Here is a 14394-nt window from a genome sequence, read left to right as displayed (position 1 = left end):
AGGTGTGGAGATTGGTGCGGGAGAGCTGTTTCCCTGATATGAGTTGAGCCGTGAGCGCTCTAGTCTAAGGGAGCGCGCAGCGTGTGAATGTGAAGGTGAGGAGGAGTGAGCCGCAACAGGACTTGAAGTTGTGATCCATGGCTAGTAATGGTAATGGTCTGGAGGTTTATGCTTTATTTTAAAATGGCCTATATGGAATTTCAGGTCGATTATTGGCATCAACATACACATAGGTCTACTTCAGGAGTAGGAAGATATATACCAGCAGAAAGAAGACAATTGGGGGGAGACACACGCAGATAGTGCACGCATACAGGAAATGGAGTTAAATATTATCTCTCTTAATGACAACAGTGGTGGAAAAAGTACTTAAATGTTTTACTAAGTAAACGTATCAATACTGCAAGGTGGAAATGCTCTTGTTACAAGTAAAAGTCAGGACTTCAAAATTCACTTGAGTAAAAGTACAAAAGTAATGGTATCAACATGTACTTAAAGTACGAAAGTAAAGTACTCATTATGCAGATTGTCCCATTTCACAAGTTTTCAAAGGAATGAATTGTTTAAAAATCTTTAGAAAATAGCAGATCTACAAGCTCACAATGCGATCGATGCAACACATTGTGAGCTTGTAGACCGGCTCCTTTCAAATTACTGAAATGTAGTCTATATAGGGTTGAAGTGGTTAATAATAATCATTTAAAACGATTGCAGTGGAGTAAAAGTAATGATGAAAAATGGAAATACTCAAGTAAGTAAAAATGCCTCAAAATTGTACTTAAGTACAGTACTTGAGTAAATGTACTGAGTTACTATACACCACTGCATGACAAATCCCTTGTAATATTGTGGTGTTACTTTTTCATGCAGGTGTGAGGAGGTCATCTCCACAAAGACACAGACAGAAAAGAAAGATGCCGACCAACAGGTTAAAAGGTGAGAAGAATTGGCTTTAGGGCAGGGGTTCCCAAATGTTTTAGCTTGAGACCCAAAAGATACATTTGGTGTCTCCCTGGGACCCACCCAAACATACAAAAATACATAATACCAAAATACATAAAAAAGATTCCTGTGGCTAATAAGCCTTATATGCCGTAATACATTATAATTGCCCTCTATAACAAAAATGTAAAATATATTTTATAAATAGTTGCGGCACCGCCTGTTGCAAGTTGATGATGTAATTTGTCCTTGTGTGGTCCAGCCCTATGGAATGTATGGAATACGTGTGCTAATATAAAAATGTATTTAAAATATTGTTTTAATGCTCATGTTAACCTTAAGTATTAAGTAGTTTTTTAGTTAAGCTATGTTTTAGGTTAAGTACGATTGTTTATTGCTGGACCATACATGGACAAATATTGTCCATTTATTTAAGTAGTTTAAGGTGTTTTTAATTTTAGTTATAGAGGTCAATTATAAGGTATTAAGGAATATAAGGCTTATTAGCCATGGATCCTTTTAAGCCTGAGACTCAACAGTCCCATCTGCTATTTTCACTACTAAAATGTAAAGAAATGTGTTGAATCTTCTTTTTTATTTCTGAAATTCTTTTGAAAAATACTTATATAAAAATATATAGGAAACGCACATGTTAAAAAAAGATGTATATTTACCTGTGATCCATAAAAATGGGTCCTGACCCACTGTATGGGAAACACTGCTTTAGGGCCTTCACAGACCAGGAGCTTGACAACATCAGACATTATATATATATTTATTTTTTAACAAATATTTGTCTTTGCTGTTATTTTGATGTTTAATTCACACTTTAAAAGGATATCATCAGTGTTTGTATGTTTAACATCCACAGCTGGCTCTGATGATCAATAAACATTACTAGAGTAGCTATCATCAATGGGGCAGGCAGGGGCTGGGTGGCACAAAAAACAACAACAAAAAAACACCTAGTTCCAAAGCTAGGACAAACATAATGGCAGAGAGAGAGCTACTCTAGGCAATCATTTAAAACAACATTTCTAACAGAGAATTGTTGTAGTAAAGATAACAGTGGTCCCTCTCCCATAATAATTAACAGTTGTGTCTTCATACCACAAACAACAGGTGTTCAGTCAAGCAGCCACTAGGTGTCGACAAACAACCATATTAAGTAGTGAGTAGGTTTCCAGTTGGTTTTCAGCCCTCAATGACTGTATGTTGACATTTAGCAGTGTTAGATAAGTGCTGTTACCATTACCATTGTACCATTACACTTTGTTTCAGTTTTTACCCTCCTTTTTGTGGGTGTCAAGAGTATGGCACATAGGCAGAATATATATATATATATATATATATATATATATATATATATATATATATATATATATATCGGACAAGTTTTTTCTCCATGTCAGGGATTTCTGAAATATAATATATATATATATATATATATATATATATATATATATATATATATATATATATATATATATATATATATATATATATATATATATATATATATATATATATATATATATATATAAATAATATTTCAGAAATCCCTGACATGGAGAAAAAACTTGTCCGATTATAGAAAAGTTGAGGCCTTTTAGCCTGTGGGTTTGCTTCATAGCTCTATGCCAGCTTAGTTAGAACATGTTTACACATTACTTGTTTACTGCATGACTCATGACGCAAGGCCATCATCACCATGGAAGTACCTATAGGAATGCCAGTTACCACTGAGGAGTTAAGTCACAATGTTGTCTTGTGTTCTCCTCAAAAGCATGACATTCTTTCACGCCTGCATAGCTCTCGTGCTGTTCCTCTTTTTTTTTTTACTGTACACACTGTAAAAAGTCAGCACACACTTTAAAATCGGTTTCTGAATGCGAAACTTCCAGACAACTTTTGTCGGCTGGATTCCTTCTTGCCCTTCTTATTTGCCCTTCACACAAACGGTTGTCGACAATGGAAATTCAACTGTTCCTACCACCAGCTTTATTCAGACTTCACATGATGCTGTTGACATGTAGATCTGTGTGAGTGAAGTGTTTAGTAATGCAAAGTTAAATAGAACAGGATACAACAAACACATTGTAAGCACAGCAGAGTATTCAACTCAATCAACATTAACCCATTAAGACATTAAAACATATGTTGCTGTCAGTGGTTCTCAAACTTTTTCATGTCAAGGACACCCAAAATTATATGTATTTGGCCGCGCACCCCCACCTCAAAATATTTTGTTCCAGGGACTGCCAGAAGCAACGATTTGAGTTACAAATGTTCGCTTTAAAAATATATATATTCAAAGATTTGCACACATTTTCTTGATTTTTCAAAAATAGCAGATATACAAGCTCGTAGCGTGTATGAGCTTGTATATCTGCTATTTTTGAATAGCCAAAGTGTAAAATAATGCTTTTTAGATAAAATCTAAAAGTGACACAGATGCGTTCTAGGTCTTAATGGGTTTTAGAAAAAAATCTGTTCTTAAAAATGTAAAAACTTAAAACGGTACGGTAACAATGCAATGTTAGACTAGTGTACATAGAGGACACGCAGTTGTTTGCATGTACAGTACTGTTGGCCTTCTGTACATGCTACAACAGTATAGCACTGTGGGCTGCCCAGTTGTTGCCAGGGACAACATACCAACTAGGTGGTATCCTGGACTTGTTTGAGGGGAAGGATCCTGAATCAGTCTGTTTGCTCAGTGAGACCTGCTGTCTTCCCAGCAAAAAACATTCCCGCCAACGGGGGCCGAGCAGAACGTACTCAGAGCCAGGGAGCTTACCGCTTTGCGGGACGGATGCACCGCATCCTGCATCCTGGATGCTCCTCACAGCTAAACCTCATCCATGGAGACCCAACACTGGATTAAGGGCAGGGACCCCCCTCCCCCCACCACCACCACCATGCTGGTCTTGTTACATGTTTGAATGACGCACCCAGCCACCCACCCCCACCCTAGCGGGTCTCATGGGGTTGGCATGGCAGCACTTAAACTATCATGTTAAATAGATGCCTGCTTTTATAGAGACACAGTTATGATGTGTCCACTTATGGTGAAGCTTCACCTGTGTTACTTTAAAAGGGCTTCAGTTGCCGTCTGCGTGATTTAAGTCTCAAGTCCCATTTTTCATTTTATGTGATATGGCAGGATGGATGAAAGATATATCATACTGGGGAGACACTTTAGAGATGGGGATTTATGCTTTGACCAGCCATTGGCACAATTTCCGATTGTGGGTGTCTGATATTGACTCTGCATAGAGTTAGACAGAAAAGCATAAAATCACCACTTCATTACACTGAGTTCTTTCATAGACATTATTACATTGACATTCATATGTTTTACATCTTTAAATGGAGATACATTTGACAAAAATGACACTACATGGTTACATTTTGCTTTACAATTTCTATCATAGAGGCCTCGATTAAGGAATAAAATCACTCAGACACTCGAGACAAATCCAAAGGAACCACTTCAAGCTGAGACACGCACATGAATAAAATGAAGGCCCAGCTATTCTTTTTTTTTTATTGATTACAAGTATGTCTCAACGCCGAGTGCACCTTTTCAAAACTTTTCACACGGTTGGCATTCCAGCAGTCTATTTGGATGAAATTGGGAATACCTTCTTCAGTCCTTTGATACAAAATGCATTAATTGTCTACAGCTTTCAAACTTCTGTCATGGATATTCTACTTTTAGTACAATACAGTAAGTGAGCTGTTGGCTCACTAGTAAATCACACATAAAGGGTACAAAATGCAATGATAAGAGAATAGGCCACAGTGTACACTCAAATCATGTTATAATCAGTTGTGTATATATTTTTTCATTCATACATATACAGGCATAACTTACTGCAAATGGGAGCATTATCCTTGTTAGCTAGATGCTATCAATTTGGCACATGTTATGTTTACATACACAATGGTTATTCAGAATTTCCAATTTTCTGTTCAATTATTTTCTCAATCAAACTCAACCAGCAGCAAAACTGAACTTATCTATAGCCCATTTTGCGAACTAGAGGTTCTGGCCGCTATGCGGCCCTCACACCTATACCTATCCTATATGATTTGTTTTTACGGCCGATGCCATGACGACACATTGAGGTGAGACAACACGCTCCATATTTATTTTGGGCATAGCTGGGACCTGAGTCAGAGTGACATCAGAGGTCTGCCGGCCGGTCCTCCCTTAAGCCAATTTTAATATAGGATTTTTACATAATATTTTCAAATACTTGAAGTTAGCAACCTAATTCAAGTGGACAGCAATTTAATTTTCTAAATACAAAATGCCATATTGAAACAATCAAAATCCCCCCAAAAAAGTAGACATTGTTATGGAGACAATAGTGAACAAGTGTTGATTGATGTAATCAACAGGTATATACAGGTGTTTTCAAGTTCATGACCATCTATACTATATGTGTTAAAGCATGTTGTTCATAATATTTGTTTGCATTACAGTAATAACTTTCTGTTACTGTACTAGTTTATTTTTTAATTCCTCTATAGCAAAAAAAAAAAAACGGACAAAAAGCACATAGAAGCCTTTCCTGCTGCACTTTTTTTGCTTGTTCCAGTTCCTATTACAGGGTTAGGGTTACATACAGTAGTGCAGTAAAAAGGTGCCATTATTTTATTTTGTAATAGAAAGTCGGTAAAAAAACAAACATAATGGGTACATTTCTTATGCTATCAACAATAACACAAGAAAATGTACAGAATATACAAGACAAAAATTATAGAGCACAAACTATTTTACAACTTTCAAGATTTGCATAAAATGGTGAATCTAATGTAATGCTTCCTGTTAGTGATTTTAGGTCATTGTGTTATTATGATGACTATGTGTGTGTGAAATGTGAATACAGTGTTTTGTTGCATTAACATTTTTTTGGTGCATTGTGTGTGTGTGTGTGTGTGTGTGTGTGTGTGTGTGTGTGTGTGTGTGTGTGTGTGTGTGTGTGTGTGTGTGTGTGTGTGTGTGTGTGTGTGTGTGTGTGTGTGTGTGTGTGTGTGTGTGTGTGTGTGTGTGTGTGTGTGTGTGCGTGAAATGATCCATTGTGACAAGATGCAAGGTGCTACAGAGAACTGGGAATAGTTTTGAGAAAGTGCACTCATTATTGAGAAATGCTTATAACCAAGAGGCCTTACATGGAATGCTTAGAATGCCATTTATCCTCAATGTTGGAAGAAACAACATTTTTTTATGTGCAAAAGAACATTTGCAATTTGGAGACGTTTACGGGATCTTGTAAGCTAGTTACAGTCAAACAGTAATTTCATATTTTTCCAATGTTATACCTACTCTTATCGCATTGACATTTTGGAATTTTCTTTTGAATGTTATTACCAAACATTCTGTGTAAGGCCTATTAGTAGGCCTACAGAAACTCTTATGCAGCTCTATGTAATCATGGCGGGGGGTGAGCTTTGCTTTGTTTCCACTGTTTGAACAGCAGTTATGCAGCGTTGAAATACATGTATGTTTTGTCATTTATAGTGTGTCGCTTGAGTTATAAACACAATGGAGATTACGCTAATTAGGCTCATTGACTTGCATGCATTACTGAACTCAATTCATAATCAAACAGACAAACAAATGGTTAGCATTTCACTTGCTACTCTCATTAACCTAAACAAGTAAACATTTCACCACTATAGCATTTCACTGCCAATTAGCAAAGCCAAACATTCAATTCAATTAAAACGTCATCAATTATCATCCACAAAACGTACTTATCGTACTAAAATCACTTTTCAAACAGATGCTATCTTCAATATAGAAAACTTAAAGCAGATGTGTAAGTAATCCTTTAAAGGGTCAGTTAAAAAAATATGAAATTAGTTAACCGACTTCAATGCATAACTTAAGTTATTGACAAAAATGTAGGCCAATGTCATAATGAGGCAGGGTGACAGTGACTCAGGAGGTAGAGCAACCGTCTTACAATTGGAAGATTCCCGATTTGATCTCTGGCTTGTCCTGGCTGCATGTTGAAGTGTCCTTGAGCAAGACACTGAACCCCTAACTGTGCCCCAGTTTGGTGCCTTGCATGGTTTCCTTGTCGGTGTGTGAATGTGTTTTGTGAATGGTAATGGACCTTGTAAAGCGCTTTGGAGAAAGGCACCATATGAATGCAGCACACTTACCATTTAATGTGTACTTGATAATGAGTAACGTTAAAGGGGGTTTCTACTGTTTTCAGCGACCAAGATCAATACAATGGAAGTATATAGGGAGTCCCATTTGCTTAATGTAGTCAGTGCAGTGTTTGAATATTTATCAGGATTTCAATTTAGAGAACTACTATACATGTGCATAGTGTCTAAATAAATTGTGTATTCATTTTGGTAACATTTGAACACAAACCATTGGAGTTATCAGACTTCAAGGTAATATAGCCTAAGTGATATTTGTAGCAATCTGCTACAGAGTGTTTGTTCAGCAACATGGGTCACCCTGTCTCTCCAGCTCTTAGCAAACATGATTTTTTTTTTGTTTGGGATACCAATTTGATCCAATCATGAGAGAGAACTCCACAAAGAGGCAGTTCTTACTTATTTTTCATATGTTCACATGTCATATCAACAAGTATAGATTGATGGACTTTGTAATTGAGTACAGTCAGTATGGCATTTTTTATATTGCCTAAAGGCAACCTTATTAATAATAATCCTAACAAATACAACACCAATGTCGCTACAGGGCTGACTAAACTAAAGTGGTTATACATTCACTAAAGTTACAGTGCAGTACAGTAAATTCATTCATTGTCAACTGGAGTGCTATATGATAGACAATCAGCCATTAGGGAAATGCTGTCTAGTAGTAAACTAACTGCTAAACCCAAGTTATAAGACATCTTCATTTCAAACTACTGTATAATGTACCGTACTAGAAATAGAAGAGAACATTCTTTCTCTTCTATTCTTCTATTCTGTTTTTAAATACTGGACAAATTGTCCATTGCCTGGGTTCAATTGACTTTGTTAATTCATTCAATTCAAAGTGAAGTAAATGGACTTTATTTTTTAACACTTGTATTTTATTACATTTTAATTTCAGTACAGACAAAATAGAAAAGAACATAACATAAGTTGCCAGACATCATCTTATATACAATATAAAAATTACAATGAGAAGGTACAATGGTAATATCACTCATGAACAATGAGATGAAAATAATAACAATACAAACAAAATATAATAAAAAGATCATTTCCCTCTTTTAGTTTCCCAGTGTCTTTCCTCCTATCTAATTTTCATTAACTTTTCAATTCATGAACTGTCTTTCTCTCTTTCTCTCCCTCTATCTCTCTCTCGATATATATGGTATATACATTTGTGTGTGTACACACACACACACACACACACACACACACACACACACACACACACACACACACACACACACACACACACACACACACACACACACACACACACACACGTGCACATCTAAGCTAAGTACTGTGCTATAAACAGAAGCTAATAATTGCCTGGTTAATCATGACAGACCTGGCTTTTACTTCGCTCACATTTATAATCAATCAATCTCAAAGACATTCCTTCAAACCTGAGACTAAAAGTGAGCTTATCGATTTCTAAAATCTCGAGATTGGGGTTCCATCTTGGTACCCATTTGCATTTAAGGGTAAATGAAGTGGACTTTCAGACCTTAAGAACTTCTGATGTGAACAATTGCCATATCCGGGAGTGCTGTACATGATCTCTCGTTTTTATGATGCACATGGGTTGAAATTTAATGGATGCCCGCCCTAATCTATATTCTCTATCAGTGTTATTTATGAACCCAGCTCAGATGGCCTTGATTGTGTAAAAGCACCCTTTACACTCCTGTGTAGGTACCATTGTAGAAGAAAGGCTTGTCTGACACACAGTGACCCACAACCTCTGGCGTCCATCTCTGCACCTTGGGTTTGCCGTCCTGGTCTGGCCGAACAATGATGGTGCTCTTGGATGCCAGTGAGGGGTCCTCATCAAAGAAGTTAAAAGGTCGCAGGAAGAAGCCCACAGCGTTGCCCGGCGTTGCAGTGTTAGGGATGTCTTCTGAGTGAGGTACATGTAGGAATCCTACTGTCACCCAGGCTACCAGGTCCTACACACACAGAAAAGCAAACATGTTGGTTCTTTTGCATGGTGTATAGGCTTCAGTAAATATTGAATGATTTTAGTATTTATAAAGCACAGTATTTAACAACAACAGTTGACCAAAGTGATGTAGCCTACATTATAATACAACAGCATAAACAAGAGAATTAAAACCCCAAATATACAATGGCAAAAGGATAAAACGATGGTAGGTGGGCGAGATGGAAAACAGTGTGGTTGAAAGGCTAGGGAGAAGAGGTGTGTCTAGATTTAAAAGTGTCGAGAGAAGGGGCAGATCGGACAGGAACTGGACAGCTTTTTGGACCAGCCACAGAGAAGGCTCGATCACCCTTTTGAGGCGGATTTGTGGGACCCTGAGAAGCCTCTGCTTTGACGATCTTGGTGGCCAAGGGTTGTTGAGGGGACAAAATGATTCAGAAACGTAGGTTGGTGCAAGACCATTTAGGGCTTTAAAAATGAATGAATAACTAGAAAAAGTGCTCCTCGGAGCACAGGTCTCCGCCAGGTCAGGTAGGCTATTGTGGCCTCCTGGTGGCGCTATAATAGGCCAACGTGAAAAGGGTGCCATTTCTTCTTAGGCCTTGCACGACTGCATTCATGATTTGAGGCATTTTGTTAAAAACATGTGTTTCGCTAAATTAGACCTGTTGGTGGCGCTATAACAGGCCAATGTTAAAAAGGTGGCATTTGTTCCTCAACATAGTGTGAATGTGCGTGCAAAGTTTGAGCGCAATTGGACGGTGCGTTCATGATTTGCGGAATTTTGTTCAAAACATGCCAATAATGCAAACTTTACATGTCAATATTAGCCAATCAGTATGGAATATGAAAAAATAAAACAGATCCGTCGTGATCACATGACTATAGAGATCATGTGTACCGATTTGCGTGGAATTTGGATAAAATTGGAAGGAGTAGTATAATAAAAAAATGTGTTTTACATAAGTCGGCCTCCTGGTGTCGCTATAAAAGGCAGATGTGAAAAATGCAGGGCAAAGGTTTTTCCTTGACCTATAGGGAGTGTGCAAACAAAGTTTTACACAGATCGGTGCAATTATAGGTAAAAACACGAATCGGCCTGTTATAGCGCCACCATGAGGCTGATTTGAAAATGTTCAAATGGTAGTTCTTCCTCGGCCTAGTGGGACTGTGCGTGCAAAATTTCACGGAAATTGCATGCTGTGTTCATGATTTGAGGCATTTTGTTCAAAACGGAGCACTCCTGCAAACTTTGGAAGACATTTTTAGCCAATCAGGATGGAATATGAGAAATCTGAAAGACACGTTTCGTTTAATGACTATAGAGACACTGTGTACCGATTTGCGGGATTTTTGGACAAAATCTGTAGGAGTACTGTCAAGAAATGTGTTTTGCACCAATCGGCCTCCTGGTGGCGCTATAACAGGCCCCTGTGAAAAATTTGGGCCAGAGGTTCTGCTCTGGTATCCAGGGAGTGTGTGTGCACAGTTTGGCTGCGAGCAAGCCAACGGTGCCGGAGATTAGCTGTACACAGACAGATCGAATGACGGACGGACACACGGACGGACGGACGGACGGACGGACGGACAGGGGGTAAAACATACTCTCTCGCCATGCCTTTCGGCCTGGCGGAGACAATAACATTTTAAAGTCAGCTTGGAATCTGGCCAATATAGGGGGTGATCGGTGATGTGATCCCGCTTGCAGGTGCCAGTCAGGAGTCTGGCAGCCGCATATACGTAAGCTTTATTGTTTGGCTTTCGCATATTGCCATATGTAAATCGTCTGGCTGTCCTTTTTCATTCCCAATAGAAACAATGGCATTCAATACACATGTATTGAGGTGTAAAACGAGAAGGGTCGAGCCTCATGAAAACAGAAAACAAGTGAATTTAGAAGTTGCTTGCCATCTCCTGCAGTTGGCTTGTCAGTAGTACTGCATTGCAATGTTGGGGTTAGTGTGACAGCCCTACAATACAGTTTGCATCAAATATATAAAACATAGAGTTTTTGTCAAAAGTCAGTTAAAGAAAATACCAGTGGGAGAAAAAAATAACTTCAATGCTAACTAACTATGCAGCATTACGTGTGCTTACCAGGGCACACTTACAGTAAGCATTTTGTGACCCTTGCTTTAAAATTATTCACTTTGTTCTAGTGACTAGTCTACAGAGTCTGAATATGTGAAAGTACTCTTCCCAACCTAGCATTTTTAACTGGACAGATACAGTTTCAGCTACATCGCTATCATCACAAGGCCAATGAGTGTTGTGCACTGTCACGTCACGTCTGTTACAAAGGCGCTACCTGATTGACGATATCTTCATTGTTGCGGATGTAATCCTCAAAGGACACGGCTGGCTCCCATGGGTCATTCTGGGCGTAAATGCTACTGCTGGTGGCCTCACTGTCTTTATGACGAGTCACAGCCAGAGGATACCTGCGTTGATTGAGACAATCAATCATTTTGACAGATCAGGCAAAGGCATATACACGCACGCACGCACGCACGCAAACACACACACACACACACACACACGCACGCACGCACGCACGCACGCACGCACGCACGCACGCACGCACGCACGCACGCACGCACGCACACGTAAGTACAGTATATGCTGTTTTATACAATAAGAGGGGTAGGTTTTTATTTTATTTACCTGGACCAGCTGATACCATTCTCCTCTCTCCAGCCCTTTGGTAACACACTGTGACCATGGGAGTTGAACTGGATGCGATATCCCTTCTGGTGGCCCCACTTGTTTTTGTCATTGGGGTTGTAAAAGTGCACGTAGCGAGGGAACTTCTTTCCAAAGCGGAAAGCAGCAGAGCGCTCTGTCTTGTGCTGTGTCCTGTGGAGTTGTGATTGGACTACAGAATGCTCCGGGCTCCAGGGATTGGTGAAGTTGACGTATTTCAGATTTATTGACTCAAAGCTGTTCTCCCGGCCTGAGTCACAACACAAATGAAAACGTGTGTCAAGTTGTAGTTAATATTGAGATAAAGAAATACATTTACTGAAGCACATCTTTCAAATTTCACCTCAATTGGAATGAGTTCACATTTTAAGTTCCACAAATTTACCCTGTTCATTGCTACAAAAGGCTAAAACGTTTTGAAATCATGAGTGAAAGCCCTATTCATATGATTTGCTTGACGTAAATGCATTGAACGTGACTTGACCCTAAACCTGTCCTGTACTGTTTTTGGCAGAAAGCAAATTTACTTAGCCTTAAGATAGAGAGTCAATTATATATACTGTAAATGTACCTTTTTTATTTACATTCCACAGTCCAATTTTATAAACTGTACAATTTCAACACTTGATTTAGCATAAGGGGCTGACACTTTGTTATGATGGTTTAAAGTACAGAATGCCAGCTTATCTGCAATGTTACTAACACAAGGCAGTGGAACCTTCTTTGTGTTCTCTCCCTTGCCCTAACAATAAATGTCTCCTTTGCCCAAATACACCCTCGCCATTTATTTTTATAATAACAAACACAAAGCACAGCTTTTTTGTTATTTTCGCTGAATGTTCACCCCAGAATAGGGATGATACGGTTTATTTAAAGATGCCAATGGCAAAAATCTTGTTGGCATTTTTTATGCTATCCTCAATGAGTTATATGAAAAATATGTTTTGTTATTATTTGTTACAGTAGGCATTGCTTTTACTGCTTGCTTTTAATGGTAGTCAATCACTACCATTAATGGCCCAAGTACTCTATAGGAAAAAGCAACCGAATGTACTGTACTACTCACCAGCAATATCCAGGTCCACCTTATAATGAATAAGATGTGTGTGGAGGTTCCCCAGCACATAGTTATACACCTTGGTGCCATAGTTAAGTCCATTAGGTGTGAAGAACGTGGCATGGATGTACCCTGTGGCGCTGACTTTTGACTCCATCACCCCGTTCTGGTAGAAGTGAAAGTCCCAGATGTAATCGTAGTTGTAAACCGTGGAGGTTGTCCGTACCACCAGCACAGTGTTCTCCAGTCCCCCGTAGAAGTTGTATCCCCCTTTGAAGTTCGAATTGAAATGCCTCCTGAGGGGCGACGCTGTTGTCATCTCAAAAACACACAGTGCGTTTCTGTGGTGCACGGGTTTGTCCGTGTCATAGTAGTGGTATAAGTCTATGAATTTGGCGATTTCAGGGCAGTCAATCCCAGGTGCCAGCTCATAGCTAGAGGTACCCATGGCCCAGCCGGCGTCAATGTACTTTGTTTGCATGGCAGCAGGCGTATCTCCAGAATAGAAGGCCACAGCTTCTTGGAGGCCGATCTCGTACGCGATCCTTTCTCCGTTAAAACGAAGGTCAAAGATTTGCAGCCCGGCCGACGACCGCACGCGGTAGGCGAACGACCATCCGGCGTATTCGACGAAGTTTTTGTCGACGTGATATCGCGGCCCTTGAGGCTCTACAAGCTTTGGACCGTGGATGTTTGAAGCCGTGTTGCTGTCGCCACGGGGGACATAGGTGGAGTAGAGGTCGTTATCATCGTGGTCGGGCAGCTTGACCTTCTCCACGTCTCCCAGGTCGTATCTTCTCACCAGCTCCTCAACGCTGTCAAAGTACTGGCTGTTGTACCAGACCTTGTCGACGGTCCACGCCTCCGGGTCCAGGTCTTTGTGGTTGATCAGAACCTCAAACCCCACCGGGTGGATGAAGTACCCCTCCACGAATTTCTGCAGCATCACCCAGGACCTCCTCTCCCCGGGGCCCAGGCCGCGCGGGGCTATGTCGGAGAAGGTCAGGCAGCGGTCGGTGCAGTTCGTGAACGAAAACCCTCCGGTGGTCTCAAACAGCAGCTTGTGAGCCACGGTCGCGATCTTCTCCAGGATTTTGGTCATGTGATGATACTCTGTGGCGGTGATAGGTCGTGACTCAAATCCGACAGGCCTGTTCCCCTTGAACAGCTTGACCTCGTGGGACCTGGGGTACGGCAGAGGACTGACGACGTACTCCGTGATGTTGGGCTCGGCTTGATTCCCGAACTGGACCACCACCCGGGCCTGCCGCTGGGGTTTGGCCTGTCCGCGGTCCAGGGCCCTCAGGGCTTCGTGCTTCCTGGGCAGATGGAGCTCCATCAGTAGGATGCTGTTTTTCTCCAGGGTCATGCTACGGGCATCGGTCAGCCCCAGCTCCGGAAGGCCATGGAGGTAGGAGCGTACCGCTTTCATCTCACGGACACTGAGGTCAGCGAACATGGAGGCTCCGTGGTGAGCCCACTCTCGTGCTCTGGAGGCGGCACACAGACCCAGGGAGACCAGGAGTACAAGACAGAGGAGCCTCAT

The 14394-nt window shown here is 40.3% G+C and overlaps 1 protein-coding gene across 1 annotated transcript; it reads right to left on the bottom strand.

Annotated features, from left to right (window-relative positions):
- Nucleotides 1-8825: 8825 nt before the first annotated feature.
- aoc1 (amine oxidase copper containing 1) lies at nt 8826-14394 on the bottom strand (the record flags this gene model as incomplete). The annotated part of the gene is made up of 4 exons (XM_084048399.1): nt 8826-9095; nt 11397-11529; nt 11753-12041; nt 12858-14394. 4 exons carry the CDS (start codon nt 14392-14394, stop codon nt 8826-8828), a joined length of 2229 nt encoding a protein of 742 aa, XP_083904525.1.

This window comes from Gymnoscopelus microlampas (assembly GCF_963454915.1).
Source record: "Gymnoscopelus microlampas genome assembly, chromosome: 22".
Taxonomy (NCBI): Eukaryota; Metazoa; Chordata; class Actinopteri; order Myctophiformes; family Myctophidae; genus Gymnoscopelus; species Gymnoscopelus microlampas.
The sequence above is the reverse complement of the archived record's forward strand: the minus strand, read 5'-3'. Positions and strand labels throughout refer to the sequence as shown.